This window comes from Ambystoma mexicanum, chromosome 3q (genome assembly GCF_040938575.1).
Source record: "Ambystoma mexicanum isolate Mex_15411 chromosome 3q, UKY_AmexF1_1, whole genome shotgun sequence".
Classification (NCBI taxonomy): Eukaryota; Metazoa; Chordata; class Amphibia; order Caudata; family Ambystomatidae; genus Ambystoma; species Ambystoma mexicanum.
In genome coordinates this window covers 1224718694-1224746478 of record NC_090926.1, presented here as the reverse complement: position 1 = coordinate 1224746478, position 27785 = coordinate 1224718694, and the positions used below count along the sequence as shown (strand labels likewise).

Genomic DNA, 27785 nt, shown 5'->3' with positions numbered 1-27785 from the left:
CTAAGCAAGCATCCGACATAGGGAAAGGAGATTTGGTTAAAATCAGACTACCCCAGAAAGATCAGGTCACGGGGTCTCGGTATAGCCGACCCATCGAAGTGATTCACAGGGGAACAAATCACGTCCGCACGGAAGATGGACGCGCATGGAACATTGAAAGAGTTGCACTATTCCAAAAGACTCGGGAGAAAGTGAGTACGCAGGAGAGATCTCGAATGGAAGCCGAAAGGGACTACGAAAGAGCAGAAGAACGTGAACTCGTAGGAGACGACAGAGAAAGGATGGAAATCGAAGTTGAACCGGAAGCATCGAGTGCAGATCCCGAACCAGTGCAACAGGAAGAGTGTCCGGGAAAAGGTGATCGGCCCAGAAGGGAACACAGAAGGCCGGTGAGATATAATGACTATATTCTACAGTGATTTTGCTGTTGGTTGAAAAAGGGAGATGTGTAGAGGCATCGCGAGAGCTTCCGCTCTCGCGAGACCTCGCAGCGCGACGAAGCCCGCCCCCGCGGCTTCGCGCGCAGAGACGAGCGGAGAGAGCGACGCGACAAGGTGCGTCCCGCCGGCTCCTCCATAAATGGGGCCTGCAGTGCGTACACTGCACACGGACATCACGGCAGCTTACCCTGAGCCCCATTAGGCATGTTGGCCTTTATTGTTGAGACACGCATGTCGCGTGCATTGATGCATGAAACCAAGGAGGAATAAACACATCGTTAAAGATTCCCCGACTCCTGTCTTTACTGTAAGCAATTTACTACAATCTGGTCACACACCACCAGATCATCTGCATAAAGCATGGCAGCGACAGCACAATTGATATTGAGCATTTCAAATCACATTTGTCCTGTTGTGACCGGCATCATGGAAAACCATATTGAGAAGGATAATGTCGGAATGAAAGCACCTCTGGCCAGTGGCCGATATGATCGATTTTGCAAATACGCTTAAGAACTGCACTTCATCACTCCTACTGAACAAACTATAGTGTAATTATTATCTCTTACCGAACCATCTGGAGAACCTCAGCGCACAAATAACAAAAACAAAACATTAAAAAATGAGCACCCGTAAATGAAAAAAAGCAGTCAAAGGCCGTCAGAAGTACTTCAGGCAAAAAAAGGCTCACGTCTTCACCAATTGAATTTAAATCAGGGCGCCTACTAGGTGAACAAAGATGCCTAGTGCAGGTCTACTAAAGCCTGTTCGAGGCTTTATAGTCTGTCTAAGGGATCGGTTTAGCAAATCTGTGGCCAGGGAATTACAGTGGGGCCGTGGCGTGCAGTGATTGCTGAGGGATAGGGGCTGCAAAAGCGGCAGCTCTGCCTGTACACAGGCATTCGGGACGCCTGAGCTCCCAGACCTCTCCCTTTACACCAGTGTAAGCCCGCACTGCTCAGACCAGATCCGTGCGTCACTCCACCTGGTGGAAGGGGCAGGGCACTTTTTCTCCCGATGCACCTTTCAGGGCCCCTACACAAACTATAGCCCCACGCAGGAGTAGACACTGCCAAAAGACATTGGGCCTCATTACGAGGAAGGCAGCCACGGAATGAACGGTGCCGGTAAGGGACCGGCACCGTTCAATCTGGCCCGCCTCATTACGAGGTCTGCAGCGGGTACCGCTGAGGACGTCTGGTCAGACCAGGCGTCCTTAGCGGGACCCGCTAGCAGACCAGGATGCTAACAATTCCCTATTCCTGGAACCCGGACCCGGGACCCGGTTTGGAGGTAGCGGCATGGCTACCTCCAAACTCGTAATGAGGCCCAATGGGTACCGGGTCGTGGTTCCAGGAATAGGGAATTACCGGGCCATTCCGACCTTGGAGGGACCAGTAATTCTCTTTCCTGGGACCCAGACCCGGTACATCCCCATTCCCATTGAGCCCCTATAGGGCTCAATGGGAATGGGGAGGATGCTAACAACGGGCCCGTTAATGACGGGCCCGTTGTTAGCATCCTGGTCTGCTAGTGGGTCCCGCTAAGGATGCCTGGTCTGACCAGACGTCCTCAGCGGGACCCGCTGCAGACCTCGTAATGAGGCGGCCCGGAATTAACGGTGTCTGTCCCTTACTGGCACTGTTCATTCCGTGGCCGCCTTCCTTGTAATGAGGCCCATTGGGTGTAAAGGAACGGGCTGAAGTAAGCTTGGCAGTCAAGACGACATATAGTAGCGGTGGGTTGAATGAATCCACGGGGGGAGTGAAATAAAAAGGTGCAGCAGGGTGTGGGAGCAGGATTGGAATGACTGAGAACACAGAAGAAGGAAAAGGAAGGAATGTGAGTGGGTGCTTGTGAAAACGACAGTAGTTGTCAACTCTGCATGCCGGGCATTAGACGAAGCAAATAGAAAGGTCATCTTAACAGGTATACTTCTGCCTTGGAAAACTGACTACATACAAACAATTTAAAAGACAATAAAGTAATTTACTTTTTGAAACATGCATATATTTGGAAACTATACATTATTTTAAATCAATCTTGGTAAAGTTAATAACATTATGAGGTTTAGAAAAACATGCATTTTCATATCTATTTATTCAAAATAAATATTCAAAAAACATTGTTTCTTTTTCTAGCAATCTCGGAAAAAGTTCCTTTCTATTTCTATCAATCTCTGATAACGATTGAAATGAAAGATGGAGGTTGTAATTCTAAAATGGCTGATCTTGGCAAAAGATTACAAATGAGAGTTCCCATGAACAGGCCTTTTGGGAGGACGAAGGCCGGCATGGGTGGGAATAGCCATAGGGATTAGCAAAGCAATTGGCAGGGAATGGGAGGGCTCATAACCAAACAACAGGTATTTTATACTTAAAATATTGGACAAGATAGCCTACATACAGCTAGAGAAATTTGTCGAAAATAATAACATCTTGGCCAAAGAACAGTCCGGTTTCAGAGTTAATTATGGAACGGAGACGGCACTCCTAGATCTTAAGGCCAACATAACAGAAATAATTGAGGAAGGAAATTCTGCTCTCCTGCTTTTGTTGGATCTTTCCTCTGTGTTCGACTTGGTCGATCACGAACATCTAGCTGAAAGACTTCAAAAAATTGGTCTATGCTCCCCTGAAGCAGTTCTTTGGCTTAAATCATTCTTGGGTCCTAGAAATGCCTGTGTTGCGAAGGGATCCTCGAAGTCCCTGAAAATTCCAGTTACATGTGGTGTCCCTCAGGGAACTTGCCTATCCCCACTACTCTTTAACATTTATATTAAATGTCTATGTGAATGTGACTTGTTAAAGTCCATGGGCATACAATTTGCCAACTACGCCAACGACACCCAGATAGTGATTAAACTATCTGGGGTCTATAAAGACGACCTGGGCACCATAAATAAAATCTATGATGCCATTCAAAAATGGATGGCTCTTAACTCTCTGCCTTAAATGACAAAACAACGGGGCTGCTGGTCATCAGCACACCTCACAGGCAAAAAAATATGGATGCAGGCTACAAAGCCTTTGTAATTGGTGGCAATAATTTACTTGTATCTGAATATGTAAAGACTCTGGGAGTTTACTTTGACACACACTTGACATTTCAGAAACATGTATCTTAAGTCATCATGCAGCTTCTTCACTCACCTTCTATGGCAAACATCCGTATCTGTCAGGAGTCAACAGAGCATCTATTGCAGCAGCCATAGTCAACACCAAATTAGACTACTGCAATAGTCTCCTGATAGGTACCTCTAAGGGGAATATCAGGAGTCTCCAAACCATACAGAATGGAGCAGTCCGAGCTGTATGTGGTCTAAGTCGACAAACTCACATCACAGAACATCGGAAAAAGCTGCATTGGCTCTCTATTGAGCAGCGGCTTAAATTCAAAGGGCTAGTAATAGTCTTTAAATGCCTCTCAGGCAAGGCCCCAGAATATTTAAAATCTAGGCTCCATATGGCTATATCCAAGCGTATGTTACGTTCCAACAGCCTTTTGTTATTGGCACAACTACGTACCTTTCTGAGGAAACTAGGTGGAGCAAGCTTTGCTGCCTGGGCCCCGAAAAGTTGGAATATGATCCCACTTTATCTTAAACAGTCTACCACATTGCAGCAGTTTAGAAAACGTCTTAAGACATTTCTTTTTGATCTCTAACCTTCATATACTAGTGTAGGACAACTGGCTATTCGTCAGGACCCTGTTAGTCGCCATGATAAATGCTGTCTATCTCTTTGCTCCATTTCGGAACCTATGTTTATGTGTTTGTATATGTCTTTGTAAGCGCCCTGAGACCTTTTGGGTGAGTGACTGCGCTATACCAAAAATCTTTTACTTAGTTAGTATCACTTCTCAAACGTCATTTGTGTGTGCCCCTCTCACAAGCCCTTTTCTCTATGAATACATGAATAAGTATTTGAATGCATAGTATGGGACACCTAATAGCCCAAACTAAAAAGGGAAACATGACATTCTTAACCATATCAACAACTGTTCATGTGAAGGAACTTTATCTCAGAGGAAACCAAACATATTACAGAAATGGATGCATTCTTCTCTGTGGGGCTTGTTATAAATAATGAAAAATGTGAATGCTGGTGAAATAAGCTGTCTATTTTTCTTTCATCTTTCCCTCTCGGTACTTACTGATACAGTAGAGCTTGGCGTGTTGGTCCCATAGCCAGACGATGGAAGCGAAGCCAGTGACCAGCGGCGCCCGTCGGATCTAGAAGATAACATGAGAGTAAGTCAACTGGAGGTGCACAAGGGACTTGCTTCACTATTGCATCCACTACCATCTTTTCTAAATGGGATTTTGTAATTGTTCTCTTTTTAATCTACGTCCATTAGCAGAGCAGATTCTACAAAGAGGCCGGACACAAATCTCATGTTGAATGGATTTTTATTTAACAGACCAACATTCTCTCACAGAACAAACACAAAATATAAGGTGTCAGTACACTCTTCCCAGCAGTTCCAACAATGTGAGGGTCTCCTTTATAAATATGTGCAGGGCTCTTCCCTATCACTCACTCACAGCTTCAAGAGCCTCTTCCTGTCTGTCACTCCTTGGTGGGATACAAGTACCGCTGGTTCACCATGCAGCTCCTGTAGACATTACCGTGTCCTCTGAGATGTATTGTATGAAATATTCAGTTTCTCTTCCACTTTAGACAGTGCCAATTGAGTTTGAATTCCCCGGTTCCCACAGTTCAGTTGAAGAGGCTACGTGACCTCCCTCTCCTAGGGGCCAGACCTCCCTCTTTACTTCCCCCCTACTCCTGCTTTGGCTCTTCTCCTCCCCTCCCTACTCTGGCATTGGCTCTTCTCCTCCCTTCTCTCGCTCTGACTCTTCTCCTCCTTGATGCCACGCCACTTGCTCATTCCTTCTCCCACTGTGAGCTTGAGTCCATATGAAGGGAGTCTCAATCCATCCCCTTGCTTTGAGCCAGGGGTGTCCTCCTTTACCTTCATGACCTTGCTAGCCATGACCGCAATAGCCTCTGTACTTCTTCCTAATGGTTTCCTCCAGCCTAATATCTCAAACCATCCTTTCAGATGGCAACACCCAACTTTATTTTAATCTCCCTGGCCAAACTCCTCCTGCCTTAACTCCTCCTCTCGCCATTCTACCTGCAGACTTCGTCACCCTCCAACTAGCTCCAAACTACTGCTGTTAGATCGTACTAAACACTCCCATTGCATGAGTGGGAGTCCATGCTTATATAGCCCTTCCACTCCTACCCTGATGTTGGGCTTCCTGGGTGTGTTTGCAACTCTGGATATGAATGAATAAATGGCTCTGATTGGCCCCTTTTAATTAATTCACCTAGGTACCAGGTGCAGACTAAACATTTGGAGCTTTGGGTCCGACCAAACCTTTAAAAGGTTGAACCAGCATTTGTGATTTTTCTTCCCTCGAATTTGCAGCCTCGGGCACTCAATAATCGTCTTGTGCCCACATGCTAAGAAGCCAGTGTTCATGCCACACTGGTGTACCACATGAAGGTGAGCAAAGTAAAAGTATCTCTGAATTTGGCGACCCTGCCCTTCTTGAGCTCTTTAGGTTTGTAAGGACGAAAAAGTAACGCATCATCAGTTTGTTAGAGTAGTGCCATAGAAAAAATAGATGTGACTCTGATGTCGGTCCAGGATCGCAGTGTGAATACTGTTGAAAAATGTGGAGTGCCTTTGATGTCTCAGGAAGTGTTGGCAATGGATGTCAAAGGAGTTCTACATGGTGTACCTTGGTCTAAGAGTTAAGTTCTCTTAAAGGGACAGTTTTTCAAACTCCTCCAATCCAGCAATAAATAAAGTACTTGTCTTTGGGAGCGATGAGAGCATGGGGTTACTGATTCCATATTGTTTTAGCCCACTAGGTATTGGAGCTATATCCCTCAAAGGGAGTCAGCCTCAGTATGAGTTTGGTGGTATCTCAGGAGTAATACCACAGCGATACCACCAAACGGTATTACAGTTACCACCAATTGGTCCTGCAGTATTACTGCTGGTGGTATTACCACCAGATTACAAGTGCTGTTAAGCAGTGTTAGTCCCCATTAATTGGAGTCCATAGGACTCCATGGAGATTTTGGTGGTATTACCACTGGGGGTAATGAAGCCAATTTGGCTGTTTTATGGGCGATAAGGCAGAGGAATTACCTCCAGCATTCTGCTTGAGGTGTTTCCTCTGCCTTACCTTTAAACCTGTAGTTCAGCTGTGTGATAAGGCAGTGGTAACTATGGTTGTTACTGCTGCATTACCACTGTTTTATTACCACACCTCCAAACTCGTAATGAGGCACACTTAACTATGGGAGACCATGTAATCCTGCCTCTGCTACCCTTGTGCCCATCATCCACTAGCTTGGGGAGGCACCTGGCCCCCTTGGTCACTGCGCTTGATATCCCTATAGTTAGGAAGAGGATTTTGTTGCATCTAGTAAAGCATAGGTTTGTGTTTTCGGACACAAAGCGAGAAAGAAGTCATGCTTCTCTGTGGCACTGGACAGGAGCACAGGTTTATGCACGCCATTGTTTGGCTTCTGTTAGTAACAGGCATTTACATCAAAGGTTTATTTTTTCTTTGTTCAAGTTCAAATACAGTATAGGTCCATGAAGGGCCTATGAACAAACTATGATAACAAATATCTAGGAATGGCTAAAGGCATCCCTTACTGCCACATCTACTTAACTCTACCTCTAAAGAACAAGTTACTTCTTACCTTGTAACGTTCTTTCGATGGGATGTTCCTCCGACGTATTCCTTATCTTGATAGATTACATTCTAGCTTGCTGGCCTGGGAAATCTTTTCTGTAGAGGGCGCTGCGCGTCGACGTCCCTCAAGCTGGTGTCCCTCGACAGCCACCGTCTCTGCGCCGACGTCATCATGCGTATATGGACTCGCGCAGCGACCGTTGCTCAGTTCCGTTTTAAAGCTTGAAAATTTAGTTGTGCATTAATTGGTTATTGACCTTGAAGGAGCGTAAGCTGCAACTACAAGGGAAGTTTTACTGCGGGATGGATGGGAGGGGCGATAAGGAATACGTCAGAGGAACATCTCATCGAAAGAACGTTACAAGGTAAGAAGTAACTTGTTCTTCGAAGGGACTGTGTCCTCCGACGGATTCCTTATCTTGATAGACTCCCATAGCAGTGGTGTACAAATGGAGGTGGGAGTAAAATTGGAATATTTCCCTTCAAGAATGTACAGAATGTAACACAGCTTTGCCAGATCTTGTCTCCTGGCTAGGGGAGGAATCCAGATTGTAGAATTTTGTAAAGGTATGTCCGAAGAGGCTGCGGTACCCCTGGTTGAATGAGCCCTAAGATGTTGAGGGGGTCTTTCCCTGCCAATTTGTAGCATTCTAGAATGGCTAATATAATCCATCTTGAAATGGTCTGTTTTGTGATTGGCAGTCATAATGTGTGTACTGCATAACCTATAAACAGCTGGTCTGCTTGCCTTATCCCAGCAAGTCTGCTGATATAAAAGCTCAAGGCACGCCTTGGATCCAGCCTATGTAGCCTCTCTTCCTCTTTCCCTGGATGGGGAGGAGGATAAAATGAAGGTAAGGCTATCTTCTGAGTTATGTGGAATTCAGAGACCACCTTTGGGAGGAAGTTAGGCTTCACTTGTAAGACAACCTTGTCTTTGTGAAAAATAGTATGAGGAGGATTGCAAGATAGTGCTTGTAATACGCTCACTCTTCTGGCAGATGTTAAAGCCAATAGTAGGACAGTTTTAAGGGTGAGAAATCTTAATGAACAAGAATGGAGTGGTTCAAAAGGAGTACCCATTAGGAAGTCTAAGACTAGATTTAATTCCCATGAGGGAACTTGGAAAGGCTTTGGGGAATAGACATTAGTTAATCCCTTCAGAAATTGGATTACTAGGAGTAGTTTAAAATATGATGGCTCCTCCGCAGTGCGCTTGAAGATTGACAGCGCTGCAAGGTAGCCCTTGATCGTACCAAATTGGAGACCTGAATTAGCCAAATAGAGCAAAAAAGATAACACCATTGGTGTACCGCATGAAAAGGGGTCAATATTCTCTTCTCTACACCAGCTGCAAAATCTGTTCCAACGGCAGCGGTATAAAGTCTTTGTTGCTGGCCTCCTAGCCGAAAGCAACACCTCCATGACGTCATTCGGAAGGTCCCAATCCTTGTATCTCAACGTTTCAGAAACCAGGCGTGAAGGTTGAGGGTTCTGATGTCTGGATGGAGAACCTGACCTCCCTTCTGCGAGAGAAGGTCCTCTCTTTGCGGAAGACGAATCGGAGGACAGATGGACATGTCCAGAAGGTCCGGGTACCACGTTCCCCTGGCCCAATCCGGGGCAATTAGGATCATGGATTTCCGGAATCTTCTCAACCTCCTGATCATTTGAGGAATGACAGGGAGTGGAGGAAACGCGTACAGAAGTGGAAACTCCCAGTCCACTACGAACGCGTCCCCTAGAGCTCCTCTCAGGGGAAATTCCCTTGAACAAAACTGATTGCACTTCCTGTTGATGCTGGTGGCGAACAGATCCACTTGAGGGGTTCCCTAAAGGGTGAAGATCTCCTGAAGGACTTCCTGTGCTAGCTCCCACTCGTGGGAGACTGTGCTCTGCCTGCTCAGAGCGTCCGCTGTAACGTTCTTCTCTCCGGCTAGGTGAACTGCTGATAGAGAGATTCCTTCCTGAATTTCCCAAAACCAGAGCTGCATTGCCTCTCTGCACAGTGGCAGTGACCCTACACCACCTCTTTTGTTAAGGTAGTGCATGGCCACTGTATTGTCTGACATTATCAGGACATTCTTTACCTGTACTGATGGCAGAAAAGCTTTCAGCGCTAGTCTGATTGCTTTCAACTCCAATAGGTTGATGTGTAGTCTGGACTCCGATGGAGACCAACGACCGCTGATGGTCAAGTCGTTGGTATGGGCTCCCCACCCCGTGAGTGAGGCATCCGTGACTACTGTTATCTCTGGCCATGGTTGCCACAACTGTTCCCCTTTCAAGATGTTTTCCCGACAGAAACCCCACCACTGAAGGTCTCGAGCTATTCTGTCTGGGATTTGAAGGAGATCTGACATTGCTACCTGAGAATTGCGACCATTGGGTTCTTTGGTCCCACTGGAGGGATCTCATTCTCAGGCGAGCCTCTGGCACTGGGAAGATGCAGGATGCCATGAGGCCGAGCAACCTCAAAAAGTCGAAGGCTGGTAGACGTTGGGCATTTTGAAACTTGGTGACCATTTGTAGAATATCTTGAGCCCTTACCTCTGGTGATGAGGCTTTTCCCAGGGAAGTGTCCAGGACTGCTCCAATGAACTGGAGTCTCTGTGATGGTATCATCTATGACTTCTTTAAATTGAGGGAGAAGCCCAGTTTGTGAAGGAAGTGGCAGACATAATCTAGTTAGATCTGAGCTTGTTCCGAAGATACTGCTCTGATCAACCAATTGTCCAGGTAAGGGTAGACGTGGATCCCTTCCCTCCTTGGACTTGCAGCCACTACCGACATTAGCTTGGCGAAGACCCTCGGGGCGGAGGTCAGTCCAAATGGCAGAACTCGAAATTGATAGTGAGAGTTGCCAATTGCGAACCTCAGTTATTTCCTGTGTTTGAGATGGATTGGCACATGGAAATAAGCATCCTGAAGATCTAGACATACCAACCAGTCCTTAAGATGGAGTGCCTGAAGGATCTGAGAAAGGGTTACAATCTTGAACTTGTCTTTCCTGAGGAATTTGTTCAATTCTCGCAAGTCCAAGATGGTTCTCAGTCCTCCGTCCTTCTTTGGTACTAGGAAGTAGGGGGAATACCAACCCTTGTTCTTCTCCGCTACAGGTACCGGTTCTATGGCACCCTTCTGTAGCAGGTCTAGAATCTCTAGCAGAAGGAGCAGATCTGGAAACTTCAAAGAGTTGTTCCCCGGTGGATGACTCTGAGTGGTGTGTAGGAAAGGCAGGCAGTAACCTTGGGCAACTGTCTCCAATGCCCAAGCATCTGACGTAATAGCCTGCCATTCCCGCCAGATGTTGAGTTAACCTGCCCCCTACTGGTGTCTTGTGGGGAGAGACCTCGAGGGGTTTAGAGGCGGCTGATGCAGATGCCGAGGGTAAAGAGGAACCTGCTGCTGTGGCTTATGTACCTTTAACCCGTCCACCACGGGTGAATCGTTTTTGGCCCCTTTGAGCTGGCTGTCCTCTGCCTTTTCCGAATGCGGAGTAAAAGCGAAAGGACCTACCCCTCCAGGAGGTTCCCGAGGGGCGATTCGGGGTCTGACGGATTGCAGCTCCAAGAGATTCGCTGCTGCCTTAGATTTCTGGAACTTCTCCAGGCTGACATCAGCCTTTTTACCAAATAAAGACGTGCTGTCAAAGAGCATATTCAAAAGTCTGTCCTGTACATCTGGAGCAAATCCAGACTTTCGCAAACCACGCATATCGGCGGATTGTAGTACTAGTCGCCATGGCCCTGCTGATACTGTCAGCAGAATCAATGCCAGTTTGAAGGGACATGCACATTGCATCTTTCCCATCTTTAATGATGTTTAAAAATTCTTGACTTTCCTCTCCTTCCAGGAGACAGTCAGCCGCAGATGAAGCACACTCCCAAAGTGTATGGCTGAATCTTGCAAGCGTGCAATTGGTGTTAATAGATTTAAGCGCCATGCTACATACCGAAAATACTTTTTTTGACATAGCGCCAAACCTTTTATCATCCCTGTCCTGTGGAATAGTAGGGTATGCAGATCTACTGTTCGATGAAGTTGCTGCTTGTACAACCAAACTCTCTGGAGTTGGATGCTTGCTAAAATATTCAGGGTCTGAGACAGATACTCTGTATTTGGCAGATAATTCTTTGTTAACTGCCGGGATAACTTCAGGAGTTTCACAATTAGCAGAAATGTTTCTTTGCAGTGCAGAATGAAAGGGAACAACAGAATCTTCCTGTGGACCTTTATCTAGGATGTCAGTAAGGTCATCCTGCTGAAAAGAAGGTGAAGGTGTAGACCACCCCATGAACTCTATTATTCTGGCTATCAGAACCCTATAAGGGGTCTCAGCATGCTCCCCAGGGTCTGGTTTAGCAAATTCTACTTCAGGAGAAGTATCTAAACCACTTGCCTCATGTAAGGAGTCTTGAAGATCCTTTAACCTGTTCTCTTCTGAGATAAATTCCACAGGAATAGGTGTTGTGGTCCTTTGCAACCCAAAAGCTCTCTCATGATCGGAATCCTCCCCTTCCGCATATATAGAGGACAAAGCTCTAAAATAATCAGATCCAGGGTATGGTTTAAAACCCATTTCTAGAGCAGAAGGGGCCAAGCTTGTAGTCACAGGGTGAGAAAAGGTTGAAGTTGTCGACGCGGAAGTCAAAAGGCTTCGATGAAATCGAAAAAGGCATCGAAAAAGTATGAAGGGGCCTCGAAGAACCCGAGAGGATCGGGATCCTACTCGGAGTCGTCGAGTTTATCGACGACATTCTCGAGGTCATGGTCGAAGCCCTCGGTACTTCTACTGACTGAGATGTAGTAACAGCAGTAGGTCTGTCCTTTATCGGTGTCGACATCGGCGTCAAAGACGCCGTTGATTCGACTGATTTGTGCGTCGCCGGGCCCTTCAATAGAGGCGTCGATGACGCAGATTTATGAGTCGAAGGAACCTTCGACGACGGCGTCGATAACGCGGTCTTACTGCCTTTGCTCGAGTGTTCATGACGCTCTCGGGCAGTTTCTTTCACCGGGTGCAACGACTCGCGGCGGTTCGAGTTTTTGGGTCTTTCACCCAGGGTATCACCTTTAGCCGTCTCCGAGGGGGTTGAGGCTGCTTTCTCGATGACGCTAAGCATTTTTTTACGGAATTCCTCCCACTTAGCTGGAGAGCTGTGTTTCGTGGGGCAGGTGACCCTTTCCGGGGAAGGGGAAGAAGACGAAGAAGAGGGAGATCTACGACATCTCTTTTTCGAGTGTTTAGATCTCGAAGCCTGATGGGAACCGCTTCGAGACCTTGAACGGGAATGTTTCCTGTGACGGCGAGGAGACGAATTTCCCGACTCTGCCGAGCAAACTTTCGAAGTAGTAGAAGTTTAAAGAGGCTTACCTCTTTCTAGCTTCCCCTTACACTCCTTCAAGGCTTTCGCCGTCATGGACATGCAGTCCTTGCATTCTGAACAGTGATGCTCCGATCCCAGGCACCACAAACAGATCCTTTGAGGATCCGTCAACGACATTTTCTTCCCACAATCACAACACTTTTTGAAGCCGGACCGTGGGGTTGACGGTTCGGATGAGGAAGCCATCGAATAAAGATGATATATTCGAGGAATAAGTAGAATCTACTTGAAGAAAGAACTGAGCAACACGATTCCGAGGCCCACAAAGCGCGGAAAAACGGAACTGAGCAACGGTCGCTGCGCGCCTCCATTTATACGCATGATGACGTTGGCGCTGAGATGGTGGCTGTCGAGGGACACCAGCACGAGGGACGTCGACGCGCAGCGCCCTCTACTGAAAACATAGAAAATACTGCATGGGGTAAATACTGGTTCTGTACCCTATCCATTATATTAAACCAATACCGTAATACATACCCCATGTAATACCAACCCATAATTACAAGGTGTTTTAATAATATTTACTATTTACAATGCCACTTGTTTTTACTGTTTCTACCATACTTAGAATTTGGTTTTAAGCATATTAATCTTTTTCAAGGTTCTTACTTCTCACCGGGTGGATTGTTTCCTGACCACTTCCAGGCTCTTAATATTTCCTCGAGACAACACAGGATGCCTGTAGCACAGAATCTCAGGACCCAAGAGGTCAGGCCTGCCCACTGAGCACACCGATGGGGGGAATAGGCCCCCGCAAACCATGTAGCAGATGCCCTTCTAAAGTAGCAGGGGGAGTAATTCTGCCAACTAGGAGGGCAAAAATCTGAAGTGTTTTACAGGCATGGCTGATCTGAGATCTAGACAAAGTTGGGGGAATCAACAAATCTGTACGGAAAGTGCAGAGGAAACAGCCACTCAAGTTGATCGGGAACATTTTACTCTAGTGTGACGCCAAAGGCTCTATACAGCACTTCTGGCAAGTATTATCAGGGACGCAAATACCAAATGTGCTCCTGAGAGAATGTAAGACCCTAAAGGCTCGGATAACCAAAGCGACACTGTTTCCCTGCATGCCTTTTTTGTGGGATCCTTTGGGTTTGGGGATTCCTTAAATCAAGTGGAGTTCAGCCTGATTTACCAGGGTGGGCATCCCAACCCGGGAACATCTGTGTACATTTCGTACAGACCCAAACATTGACTTCCTGAGACAGTGATTGGCAAACACCTATTGCTGTACATGGTTATGACTACTGCCTACCTCGGAGATCAAGGGCTACAGTTCACAAAACAAGATATTGCACGTTTGTTCAAGTCTGGATCTCCACCTTAATTAAATCTCAGGACAAATATCACTAAAGATGGATATGACAGCACTCTCTGTCCATGTAGACTAAGGGTAAAGGCTGAGAAAAACCCTGGCGTTTCAGGGAATAATTGCCACTGATAATCAGAGATCTTATCAAGAGGAACAAAGTGATTCCAAGCAGATTCCTGAGTTGGAGACGATACGGTATAGGCAGAGAAAGAACACACTTAGGAAGTCAGCATATAGAGCCAGTTGGTGAGCTGAAGCAAAGCGGTTGGACCACTGATCAGGAGTGTCAATGGAGACAAGGAGACAAGGAGGTGGGCATGCTGATGAACAGTGAACCCTGACTGTGATGCTGGAAATGCCTTATGGAGGGACAGGGCCGCCTAGTCATTGTCCTACCACTTGTCTGTGTGTGTTTTCCTTATGTTTTCTGCCACTGAGGTCCAGCCAGGACCTCTGGCAGTGCAGCGCTTCATTTTATCTTTTGGTGAACAATACCCATAGAATACCCTCATGGCACCCATAGGTGCGGTTACAGCCGCGTACGAAGTCAAGGTGGCCACTGTGGACTCTTGGTTTCTAATGCCTTTTACCATGTTTCCCAAAGTCCTGAGAAGCCCTGTCTCTGTTCCCTTCCTCCTTGAGTGGCTGTTGGGTGGAAACACCATATATGGCTCTGTTCCCTTTCCTCTTAACTGGCTGTTGGGTGGAAATACCATATATGGCTCTGCGGCTGCCACCTGTCAGACTGACTGGAGCCTTCCCAGGGGCTGTGTGTTGTGGGTACACCCTAGGGGTGGGACCTGTGTGAATAGAGGTTGTCGAATGAGACAGCCCTGACTGAAACTGACATGAATGAAGTGTAGTGTGCTGAAAGGCTGGGTACCCCAATCCACATTCTTTGTTATGGGTGCCTGGGTGCAGTGAATTACCTGAATGCCTGTCAGCCTGATTGGCTTTGTGCCTGCATGAATGCCCTTCTGCGTGATTGGCTTACTGAGCCTGGCTCAGCCAGCGTGAATAGGGAACAGGTGTGTACATCAGGGAACTCTCACCAATTTGTTCAGAAGCTGAAGTCTAAGCTGAAGCAAGAAGAAGCTGTTCTTTGAAGCCCAGGTGGAGGAGAAGTCTGTTGCTGCATTTTCTTTGTGTAATCCAAAAGCTGCCGTGTTCTTCCATGGACTGATCCAGAGAGGACATGCAAAGGAGACCTCTCCCGAGCTACGATGGACCATTGTGCAAACCGCTACTCTTCATCGAAATACCCTGGAAGCCAGTCCTGTGTGCCTGCCGTCCCAAGAAGGGGTCTTCGTAAATCCTGAAGACGCGTGCCCGGTCATCTCGAGTCAAACAAGTACATTTGTGTCACACAGGGTCTGGAGGTGTGTTTCGTGACTGCTGGAAGCCGTTGCTGTCTACCGTCCAGCAGAGGGTACCCTGGCATAGTGTTGCTGGACACTGTGAGAAACCAGAAGGTGTCTCACCCACTAGTCCCTGGGGAGCTGTCATCCAGGTAGTCAGGACACGGCCATCGCTTTTGGATCCAGTTCCTGGGGGTGGACCCGTGCAGGAGGATCACCTGGGTGAGGGATCTTCGGGGAGTGGGATTGGGACACCAGATGGTGAGACACGATAGCCCCTTCACTATAACATCATTACCCCATCCTACCAGTTAGAATATTTAGGCACTCTGCCCCCCCTCCACTGTTACAACACAAATACTTTCACATGGACAGTCCGCTACGGGAGAAAACAGACTAACACCCGAGCAGTATACCTGAGGTGTCCTAATACAATGGTCAGGCGAGGTCAGGCAATTACTGACCATCACACATACCTGACATTCATTAAGCTTCCCCACACGGATAAAAGACAAGCACGAAAGCACACTCAGAGAGGCAAAAGACACGAGGAAACAGCAGTTTTGAGACGTCAGCTGAACGAGAGAAGAAAGACAGCAAAACAGAAGAATGTCACAAGGAGGGAAGTTCCCTTGACCTTTTCGACAGGGAACCGTAAGTTTCCAGAAACCTCTAGAAAGAAAACTTAAGACTAGGAAACCAGGCTGAAGAATCCTGCATTGTGTCTCGGAGATACCTGGGGCCCTCCGGCGTCAATAATCAAGGCGGGGAGACGCAGCAGCAGCCGTGGTACTGTCCTTCGCTCCAAGAACAAAGCAGCGCCAGTGAAATCAACACAGCCGGTGAGTTGGGGAGACCAATAGAAGACCGGTCTTTGTTGAAGCCTAGGTTGGGTGCTTAATCAAAGGTTTCTGTAAGGTATCCAGCTGAGAAGTGGCAAAAGTGAAAGTGAGAAAAAGGTTATATCAAGAAGAGAACGAGTAATTGTGAATCGAAGTGGTCCTGCAACGGGTCGAGCTAAATCCAGAGCACAGTCGAAAGACTTCCATTTTGGTGAAGTAGAGAAAGTTTGGAAAAGTAGATAAATTTGGTCTGAGCCCAGCAGAGGGAGACCTGGGTGGACAATAAATCACCCAAGACGATGTATATGTGAAATTCTAAGATGAAAGGAACTTTAATGTTTGTCGTACGGCATCAGGCCCTCTGAAATAAGAGACTTGAATGGCAAAGAGACTTTGGCCCTGATGTTGAGGTTTCGAACTGCATCAGCATGTGAGAGAAGCCAGAGAGTGTGCTAAGCTTGACTGTGCTGCCTTGTCTCATGCTGAAAACGTGGGGAAGGGAAGCCAATGGCTTGAATATCCTGACATATCAATTCTTTAACACTTTTCTTTTGAATAACATTGTTTCCCACACTGATCACGTGTCTGTCTTACTGTTTGATACCATGTCCTCCTTAAAACACACAGAGCTGAAAAAGTTCCAAACTGCCTAATAACATTTCAAAGGACATCCTTGCTGTCATCACTGACTACTTGTTCCCGTCGGAGAGAGTCCAGAGTCGCTGAGTGCAAAGGAAGATCCGTCGGTGTGTTTCCTGCCACCACTTAAATGCGGTGGTAATACCGTTACCTCCGCATTTAAGGGTTAGCGCCCAACTCGTGATGACCCTGTAAGACAAGCTACCCCCTAACCTTTCCACTACCGGTGGGGGATCTTCACACAGAATTGTCTATCTAGTCTAAAGAAATTATTCTGACACTGTTCACAAGTAACCTGCCTTTCTTCCCTATTCTATGCTGTTATACCTCACTTAAGAATTCACAAGCCTATTTAAACTGGCTGCAGTTAGTGCATCCATTACTGAATTTAAGTATTATGTGGTACCACATTAGAGTGTATATATTTGCCATTCTTTGGAGAGAGTTCCATAGGTGGGGTCTGCCCACTGTGGCCTTCCTAAATCAGGGGACCACCAAGAGACCCAAGTTAGCAGAATGAAGAGCCCTAGTAGGACTGTAGGTCGAAATTGTTTCCTGAAGAAAGACCGCTCCCCAACTGTGGGAAGCGCAGGGTTTCAGGCAAAGGGTCCTAAACTTGATACGACACTCTACCGGCACCAGTGAAGCTGAATCAAGATAGGTGAAGCATGGGAAAATCGAGGTAAGCCCATCACCAACCGAGCAGCAGAGGTCTGCAAAATCAGGAGACTGCGGATATGGTATTTGTTTTGGGCAAGAAGAACCGTGTTCCAATAATCTAGGACTCCTGAGACTGCCGTGGCAATCACAAGGCTGTGGTGATGCTGAGGTAGGAAGGAAATCACCTTCGTAAGCATTTTACGTTTAAAGAACCCTAATTGACAGATGGTGCTAACCTGAAGCTCAGGAGATAAGAAAGAACTAATGTTAACACCAATATTTTTTTTTAGGAGCTGACAGGCACTGCCATATTCCCTAAGCTGGCGGGCCAGAAGTCCAAGGTCCACACATGACTATGAGCCAGGGGGCTGATGATCATAACCTCAGAATTCTCGCGTTTAAGCTTGAGCCAGTTTGCGGCCATCCAGCTGCCAATTGATGAAAGACGCGATCTCCGGCACCTGGCAGAGTCCGCTGGATTCTCTTCCACTCTCAGAATAAGTTGGGTGCCGTCCGCATATGAGTAGAAACAACACCCGTTAGAGCGGATCAACTCTGCTAGGGGTCTTACATTGATGTTAAACAACAGGGGTGAGACTGCTGAGCCCTGAGGCACTCCACAGGTCACCAAAGTCAAAGAAGACCTGTAAGTGAAAAAACCTGGAAGCGGTGGGAAAGGAAAGAAATACACAACTGGAGAGCAGCTCCCGTGATGCCAACATCCTCAAGGCGATACCACAAAATAGAACGATCAATCGCGTCAAACGCTGCTGGTAAGTCAAGCATGTCTGGGTCCAGTCTCATGCCACGGTCTGACTCTAACTGAATGGGTCGGCGGGCGGCCAGCGTTTTTATAAGGGTGGTAGTGCCCCTGTGAGAAACTTGCACTTGTTTTTATTTATCGTCAGACCTGCTGCTTCCAGCGCTGAGTATACTCAATGTAGTGCAGTGTCATGTTCCATGGATTTTCCGAATACTAGGACATCCAAGTAGTTCAAGCTGTTCAGGATGTGCTGTATGACCTTGTGAATTTCGTCCTGCAAGATTTCAGCTGCTGACGATATTTTGAAACTATTGTAGCAAAATGAACCGAGATGTGTCACGAAGGTGGTCATATATTGTGATTCTGGGGCTATTTCGAGTTGGTGGTATCCTTTGGTGAGATCGAGTTTTGAGAAGACCTTTGCCCCGTGGAGAAGGTGGATCAGATCTGTGATTCTGGGAGCCTGGTGTCTTTCCCTTTGTATTGCTTTGTTTGCTTTCCTCATGTCCACACATATTCGTATGGACTCTTCTGCTGTTTCTTAAGGACTGGCACTATGGGCGACACCCAGGGCATGGGCCCTACAGCGGCTCGATGACCTGCTGGTCCAGTAGTTTGGTGATTTCCTCCTCTACCTGTTTCTGTATGTTGACCGGAATGCCCTGTAGTTTTGGGCTATCGACTTGATATCGGGGTCTATATGAAGCTGGATTTTTACAGTTCCTTAGTTTACCCAGTCCTTTGATTAATTTCGGGAAGGTTCATTCGATGTCTTCGACCCTGGCCAAGTATGTGTGTGCCATCAGCTGGTAAAGGATGTGGACCAGCCCCATGTCTACTGCAGTCTTGAAGCTGAGAATGTAGCCACTATTGGTCTCTGTCTTTAGGGTGTGGAGCTGAAGATGGGCTGCATGTTTTTTGTGCGAGCAGACCGCTGAGATTAGTCCCCTGCACTGTAGGGGGATGGTGGAGCCATACTGGTGAATGTCTATGGTAGACAGCTTACGTTTTGGAGGATGTGATCCTCACTCAAAATCTTTACAGTCGTCCCTGTGTCATTGAGGAATTCTGCAGGGGTATTGTTGACGTGCATCACTAGGGTCAGGTTGTGCTCTGTGGTCATGTCGTTATTGAGTGCCCACACATATCCCTTTATCCTCTGATCATCTGTGGACAAAGCAGAGTCACTGCTCGATGGCGAACGCACTTCAATATAACAAACGTGTCTCCTGGATCGCCGATGGCTGTGTCCTTCTGTAGACCGCAGTTCACTGCGGATATAGAATCTGGCGCCCCCCCTGTCATACGGCGTGTTAGGCAGAATCCCATGCAGTACCCTTTGGGAACACTACATGCAATTAAGACAAGTGTCAGTACAATTTCACCTTTGGTACAAGCCTGTACTACACAGTTATTTGGTAGCAGTGGCTGAGCAGCCAGACTTATCTCAAGAGTTTAGTGAGCAGTAGAACAAGTTAGGATATGATATGATATGATATATGATACGGCATTTATAATGCGCCTATACACAACTGTTTCAAGGCGCGAAACACAAAGGACCAACAAATACAGTGGTTCAAACAAACACTTACTCAAGGTTTCTTGGTAAAATAATATGCATTTATTTACACAGTCAGTTTGAAAACATTACAATAGCAAGAGCAGCTCAATATAATATACTAATACTCCACAAATACACAACCAATAGTTACTGAAAAAGTTCAGCTCCCCTGAAGTGGGAGCGAAATGGCACTTCAAAAATTTTAAAAGGGGTAAAAAGACAAGGTTATAAGAAACAATTGCACAAATACTTTCATAGGCAGGGAAAAGGGTTTCAGTGAACTACAACCAGCAATTCAGTTCATCAGTCTTTGTATAGGATAGCACAGTTCTGGTAGTAAACGGTTAAGTCTTTGCCACAGAGTTTAGAAGAATTTGTCTAGGTGAAAAGTTAGACGAATGTTTAGGGGAGGACAAGCCTTCGAAGTCGGGAAAGTTTCACAAACTTTGGCAGTGGCCGAAAAGATTTCCGGACCGCATTTGCACAGTACCTTTAAAATGAAGAAGAGCTGTAGCTGAGGCAGTTGTTCCTGGCAGTTCGAGCAGATCTCGCTGTTCCTGAGCTTCAGTCGTGGGGACAAGGAGGAGGACGTCAGGAGGTTCCTGCACTACCCAGGGATGAGGCCACAAGCTTGGCAAAATGTCGGTTTAAGGTGTGAGTGCCTTAAAGTCCACAAGTTGGTTTCCTTCCCCCTGGCTACCCGGTTTTCAACTACACTCTGAAGAAAATTCAACCAGGATGTGGACGGTGTCCAGGTGGCTTTACGAGTCGGTTGTTCCCACCAAACTCAAGGGAAGAAGTTAACCTTGCCGGGCTTCTCTGTCGATGGAGTTTCAGGCAATTCGGACCTGCAGCAGGGCTTCAACGGTCATCCAGGAGTTGCAGCAGTCCTCTTCCTTCAGCTTGTCTTCGGGTCTTTCGTTCCAGTGGTCGACTCTGCTTTCCAAGTCCCAGAGACATGCTTTTAAACAGTTTTTCCCCATTCATTCCAGCCTGGCTGTCAATCACACAGCAGGGTGGCTGTCCTTGCCGGACAGCCAGCCGGCCAATCACGCCAGAGTGCATTCAGGTCTCCTAGAAGACTAAGCACAGGGAGCTTTGGGCACCTCCATCACATCCTGTCCATCCCAGACACTCAGGCGCCAGAGGAGGGCTTCAGCACTGAAGCCCACCAACGAACAAAGGAACCACACCTGGTTTGGCGTGCAGAGACAAACACAGAAGCATCTTTCCTAAATGAAATGGCGAAAAAAGTTGACCGGAGTCTGTTTTTACAGATAGGTCTGGGGCGCCATATTGGAAAACATGACTGACCCGATTTTTAGCTACTGTTGTTCGCGGTCGGGAAAAATCATGGTCGTTTGATCTAAACCACTGCCACCAACCATTTAAAGTAGGAAAGGTTACCATTTGACTGTTACATGAATGTGTCGACTCAGGGGAAGCTAGGCAACCCCTCCAGCACTCTATAGAAAGATAGGGTGTGATGGGTCTGTAAATTTAAAGAGACTAGTAAAGTCAATTTAACTTTACATGCTCTGGGAGACAGTAGTCAGTCCCAGAGAAAGTATTTAAACCTTGGGAAGTCTGAAAGACATTCCTGTGTCACTGCACTGAAGGTGCTGTGTGGCACATAGCAAAAGAGGATGCCTATGGAGTTGTTTTAAAACTCCATAACCAAAGAACAAAAAAGTAAAACACATTGAAAATTAAAAGTTCAAGGCACAAACATATAGCAAAAGAGCTGGAGGGCTCTAGCACTTGTGTGGGAATTCTCCCTAATACAGCCTGTTAGGCAGAAACCTGTGCAGTTCCCTTGGGGACCACTGCAAAAGATTTAAGACTACAGGTGTTTGGCAGTAAACCCACTTGGTAGCAGTCTGTACCACACAGATTCACTTGGTAGCTGTGGCTGAGCAGTCAGACTTCCCTCAAGAAGAGTGAGGCAGTATATAGAGTATACACAATAGGTACAGAGACACAGTAGCACAAGCAAACACTGACCACAGCTTTGGTGTAAAAGTATATAATTATTTATTTAAAGACACACTTGTAATTTACACTAGCAAAAAGAGGTGAGTAAATTCAGCACACAGTCACTATCATATATATATATACAACCCTAGTTACTTATTAGACAAGTCTTAGTGAGAAACACCACTTATTTTCAGACAGAGGTGAGCGCTTAACATAAGATGGCACTCTAATAAGTTATAAAAAAGGGAGGAAAAAGGCAGAATTATGGAAGCACACAAGTTTCAATACTTTTACAAGAACCACAGTAAGGCAGGATAGGCAGAGTTCTACTGGAGATCAAGGAAGTCAATTGCAAGGCCCACTCTTGGAGAGAGCAAGCAGAAGGGGTCCACGTTCACACAGTGGGGTTATGCCCAAAGAGTCTTGTAGATAGTTTGCACAAAAAGGATGAAATTAAAGTCAGGAAAAGTTAGCTAGGTTGTCCCAGGCTAGCCCAGGTTAGAAAGCTGAGGCTTTACTGTCACCCCGAACGATCTGTCGCAAGGGAAGCCAGGCGGGACACAGTACCTTAAGTGTGAAGGAAGCTCCAGCGGGGGCAGTTATTCCTGGCGGCGGGTGCAAGTCGGTGTTTCGTCCAGAGGAAGAGGAGGTCTCGCCGTGGAGGAAAGATGAAGGTCGTTGCACTGCCAGGGAAGAAACCAGCCGCGGAGTTCTTCGGTTAAAAGATACTACCCTTCTCTTCGCGGTAGTGGTAAACCGTGGTATTCCGGTTGCCGGGGTGCTTGGCACAGGCACAGGCAAGGCGGCCACGAGAAGCTCCAGGAAGGTGAAAAGAAGGCAAAACTGGTTATCCCCACCAGTCAAAGGAAGAAGACTCTCCGGACTGGAGATCTCCTCTGTCGTCGGGAAAAGTGGTGAGACGGTTCAGCAGGGCTCCACCGGTGGTGTCGTCGTTCCAGGTCGGCTCAGCTTCTCCCTCCTCGGATTCTTAGGTCCTGTGGTGACTTCTAAAGTTCCAGTCCCCAAAGCCCTGCTTTTATGCAGCAAACCCCCATTCATTCAGCCTAGCTGTCAATCAAACATGCTAAGTGGTGAGCCGGTCGGCTCACCACTTGGGCCAATCACACAAGAGTGCGACTTGAGTTACCAAGGTAACTCAGTCCAGGGTGCCTAAACCCCCTCCCACACCCCCTGTGGTACCCAGACAGAGTGGCACCACTTTTGGAGGCTTCTGTGGAGAAGCCCGCCAAAAAGTGGAACAAAGGGATCGACTTGGGTTGGAGTCACAGAACACAAACGCCATTTTAGAATCGAGTTCTGGCAAAAAATACCAACCGGTGAATTAATATTAAATAAATAAACCGGCGGTATGTTCGAGGCTATAAGAATTAAATAATTAAAGTTGGTAGCCTCGAACAATTGGAAAATCCCATAGAGATATATTTGCGGTCGAATATAAAAAGTAGTATCCACTGCCACCAGCCAAAACTCAATCAGGGGGGACGGAGACGTGCCCCCTCGAACAACAGACCCCGGGGCAATCAAATTCCCGACCAGTACGTCCACAATATGATGGTTTGTACTGGTTTCTGTTCATAATTTGGGACTAGTAAAGCCAATGGTGACTTTACATGCCCTGGGAGACAGTAGTCAGTCCCAGGGTATGGAGTCTATGTTGGGGGGTCGCTACGACACCCCTGGGTTACGGCACGGAGGGTGCTGTGTAACCCACATCAAAAACACATGAGACCTATGGAGTAAAAGAGCCCATAGCCCATGAAACACATGGAAAGATAAAGGAACACCTCAAATCATGTCTAAGAGTGGGAGTAAAAGAGTCTCACTCTTAGCAGGAGAAAAAAATAAACCCCAAAAATCCAGCAAAGCTGCTGGGGGACTCACTAGGTTTGGGAAATTAGCCTTTACAGAGAATTCTCCCTAACACTTGTCGCCCCCCCCCAGACTAAGGGACAGGAGGATTTAATCCACTCCTGGATGAACCTCATACCTCTAGTCGATGACATACATCCTAGAGAGTCCATCAGCATTTTGATGGGGACACCCTGACCTGTGCTCAACGGTGAAATCAAACCCTTGCAGGCAGATTGACCATCTCAATAGTTTTGGATTTTCTCCCTTCATTTGCATTAACCATCTCAAGGGTTGGTGGTCAGTCTGAATAACAAAAGTAGAACCATACAAGTATGGCCTAAACTTCTTCAGTGCACACACAATAGCAAAGCATTCTCTTTCAATTGTTGCCCACCTTGTCTCAGGATCCTTCAGTTTTCTACTGATTAAGCAAATGGGGTGCTCCCTACCCTTCTCATCCAGTTGGCTAAGGACTGCACCTATACCTACATTAGAAGCATCTGTCTGCACAATGAAAGTTTGTTAGTAGTCAGGAGATCTCAATACTGGTGCTTGGCAAAGAGCTTTCTTCAGGTTTTCAAAGGCCTGATTGCATTCCTCATTCCATTTGACCTTCTTAGGGAATTTTGGAGAGGAGATCACATTCAGTGGAGAAGCTATGGTCCCATAGTTCTCAATGAAATTCCTGTAGTACCCAGTGAGGCTTAGGAAGGCTCTCACCTGGGTTTGAGTAGTAGGTGTTGTCCAATTTTGCACAGCTTCAATCTTTCTGAGCAAAGGCCTTATTCCTCCACCTCCTACCTCATTCCCAAGGTAGACCACCTTACTCTGACCAATTTGGCATTTACTTGCCTTTATGGTCAGATTGGCCTGTCCAAGAGCCTGCAAAACATAGCCTGGGTGGTTCACATGTTCTTCCCAGGATTGGCTGAATACTGCAATGTCATCAAGTATCCCATGCAGAAGTCCGCTATCCCATTCAGAACCTGATTCACCATCCTTTGGAATGTAGCAGGTGCATTCTTCAATCCAAAAGGCATAATCTTAAATTGGTATAAGCCAACTGGGGTAGAAAATGCAGTCTTCTCCTTGGCATGGTCTGTTAGGGCTATTTGCCAATAGCCTGACGTAAGGTCAAATGTGCTGAGGAACTTGGCTGAACCAAGTCTATCCACCAACTCATCTGTCCTTGGCAAAAGGTGGAGATCAGTCTTGGTGACTGCATTAAGAGCTCTACAGTCCACGCAGAATCTCAATTCTTTGGATCCTGCCTTTGGTACTAACACAATTGAGCTAGACCATGGGCTAGTAGAGGGCTCTATTACCCCGAGATCAAGCATCTTCTTGACCTCCCCTTTGATCTGGGTCCTTACATTTTCTGACATTCTATATCCTCTGCTTTTGACTGGCAGACAGTCACCAGTGAGTATACCATGCTGCCCCCAAGGGGTCAAGCCTGGTGAAAGGGAGAACAGAGAGGCAAACTGATTTAACATGGCTTTGCACTCTTCTTGTTGCTCAGGTGTCGATTTGAAGAGAGATTTACTCCTTCAATCTTTTCGTCCAAGGGTAAGCCTCTGAGGAGATCAGGTAGAGCTTCGCTCTCTTCTTCCTCTTCTGTTGAAGCTAGAAACAAGGCTCCTACTTCAGGTCTGGAGACATACACCTTTAGTCGGTTTGGTGTGGAAGACTCTAGGAGCCTCCTTAGGATTGCCCAAGTCCACCAGATAGTTCACCTCTCCAAGTTTACCCACAACCTTGAAGGGTCCCATCCATTTATCTTGCAAGGCCCTCTGCCTTGTTGGGATCATAACTAGAACTAGCTGGTCTTGAGTGAACTCAACCATGTTAGCCTTCTGGTCATGCCAATGCTTGGCCAGGGCTTGCCCAGCTTTCAGGTTATCACTAGCTTCTGCCATCATTTGTGACATTCTCCTGCAGAGACCTATCACATAGTCAGTCACTGTGACTGGCTTGGGGGAAGGAGCACTCTCCAACCCCTCCTTGATCAGGGCCAATGGACCTCTGACCGGATGGCCATAGAGAAGTTCAAAGGGAGAATAACCTACTCCCTCCTGAGGGACTTCTCTATAAGCAAAGAGAAGGCATGGCAATAGAAGGTCCCACTTCCTTTTAAGGGGATCCTCTAAAGCACCTATCATTCTCTTCATGGTTCTGTTGAACCTTTCTACCAACCCATTTGTCTGAGGGTGGTAGGCGGTAGAGAACTTGTAAGTAACTCCACAGGTTTTCCACATGGCTTTCATGTAGTGGGACATAAAATGTGACCCCCTGTCATAGATTACTTCCTTAGGAAACCCAACCCTGGTAAAAATACCAAGAAGGGCCTCAGCCACAGCCTGAGCTGTAACAGTCCTCATAGGAATTGCCTCAGGGTACCTGGTAGCATGGTATACTACAACAAGGATAAACCTTTTGCCTGAGGAGGTTGGGGGATCAAGGGGACCAACAATGTCAATCCCTACCCTCTCAAATGGGACTCCCACAACTGGGAGAGGCACTAAAGGTGCCACATTCTTGGACCCAACCTTACCAGAAGTCTGGCAGGTATGGCAGCTCTTGCAAATCTTATCTACCTCAGCCCCCATTTTTGGCCAATAAAAGTAGATTGAGAGCCTTTCTTTGGTCTTCTTGAAACTCAAGTGACCAGCCAAAGGAATCTCATGGGCTAGTTGCAAGAACTGTTGTCTGTTTTCTTGAGGTACTACAAGCCGCTTGTAGTCTCCAGGTGCAGACTCAGTTGGTTCACTGTAGAAGAGGCCATCTTCCCAGTGCAACCTATACTTCCCAGGCTCCTGCCCATCAGCCTGAGAAGCTGCCTGTTGGCGAAGACCTTCCAGAGTTGGACATTCTCTCTGTCCCTTACTGAAGTCCACCCTGTTGGGTCCACCTTCTGCCAGTAAAGACTGCAGCTCAGGATGGTCAACAGGATCCAGATCTCCAATGAGTTCTTGGCCTTCCACTAGCTCTTCTTCAGAGTCTAGTTCCACCATACAGGGCTGTACCTCCCTCTCAGCCTCAGCTGGAGGTGGAGTTACAGGTGCAACATTGGACAACCTTGGGGAGGTCCTTGTTGGAAGCACTGGGGTGCTTGCTGTTGGCTGTTTCTTGGAAGTCTTGGGTTTCCCATTTGCTTCCTTTTGTTCAGTGATAGCAAGTTGTAACTCCAGTGGAGTAGGAGTGATATCTTTCTTCATCATCTCCTTGGGAGTACTTCTCGTGGTTCTCTCCCTTGCAGGTCTGGTGAGCTCCTGTATCCTTTTACTAGGAGTCCTGGGGGTATGTGACACTACTCCAAGAGTTTTCAGGTCATTACCCAACAGAACCCTTCCTGGTACCTCACTTTGTATGCTGACAGGTATCTTCACAGTCATGTCATTACACTGGATGAGAACTGATAATTGGGGAAGCATCTGCACGGGCCCTCCAGCTAACTTGGTGAGGCGTTTGGGTACCTTAGCAACATCCTCAGCCTGAAAAAAAGATTTATCCACCACAATTATGCTGGCCCCAGTGTCCCTAATGGCAGGAGTCTCCTGACCATTCACCTGGACACTGTCCTTATAATACTCTTTAGTATTATCTGGGATAGAGTTATAGACATCTAAATTCTGTTGTTCCCACAGACCCAGAGACACTAAAGAAACACTGGCTGAGACTCCAATGGGTTCATCAGCCAGCAATAGAAAGTTTCCACTTGCCATTTGTACTTCCTCCTCTGGAGCGAAGGCTAAGGAGACAAGCTGGACCCCTGAAGGTTTACCCTTACATCTGGGATCTCCTTTCACATGGTCAGGCGAGCCACAAACAAAGCATTTACCAAATGCTTTCTGGAATGGTGGCTTGCTCTGACCTCCTTCTGGTTTACCACCAGAAGGTACACTACTCTGATTTGGTTTCCCTTGTGGTTTACCCTTATTGTTCTGTTTGGGGCCCCCTTTGGAATTGGAATTATTAGAATTCTCTTTGGAATCCTTTTTAGGCTGCTTCCCCTCATCCTTTTTCTGAGTTACCCCAGAGTCCTTGTGAGTAGCCCTGTTGGCAACCCACAAGTCAGCAGCCTTAGCTAGTTTTCTGGAATCTAATTCCTTAGAATCAGCCAAGTGCTGTCTGAGCTCAGGAGAGCAGGCATCATAAATTGACTCCAACATCACAAGATTCTTCATTCCCTCATAAGTGTTCACCTTGTAATCCTTAATCCATCCCTCTAAGTTCTTAAA

General features: G+C 46.9%; 1 protein-coding gene across 3 annotated transcripts in view; it reads right to left on the bottom strand.

The window, feature by feature from the left end:
* MAST1 (microtubule associated serine/threonine kinase 1) overlaps nucleotides 1–27785 on the bottom strand; it is a 1484042-nt gene that overhangs the window by 799227 nt on the left and 657030 nt on the right. For all 3 annotated transcript variants that reach the window (XM_069604134.1, XM_069604135.1, XM_069604136.1), the window contains one exon: nucleotides 4596–4674. In XM_069604134.1, coding sequence (XP_069460235.1) covers nucleotides 4596–4674 — 79 coding nt within the window. The remainder of the gene's footprint in view (nucleotides 1–4595; nucleotides 4675–27785) is intronic.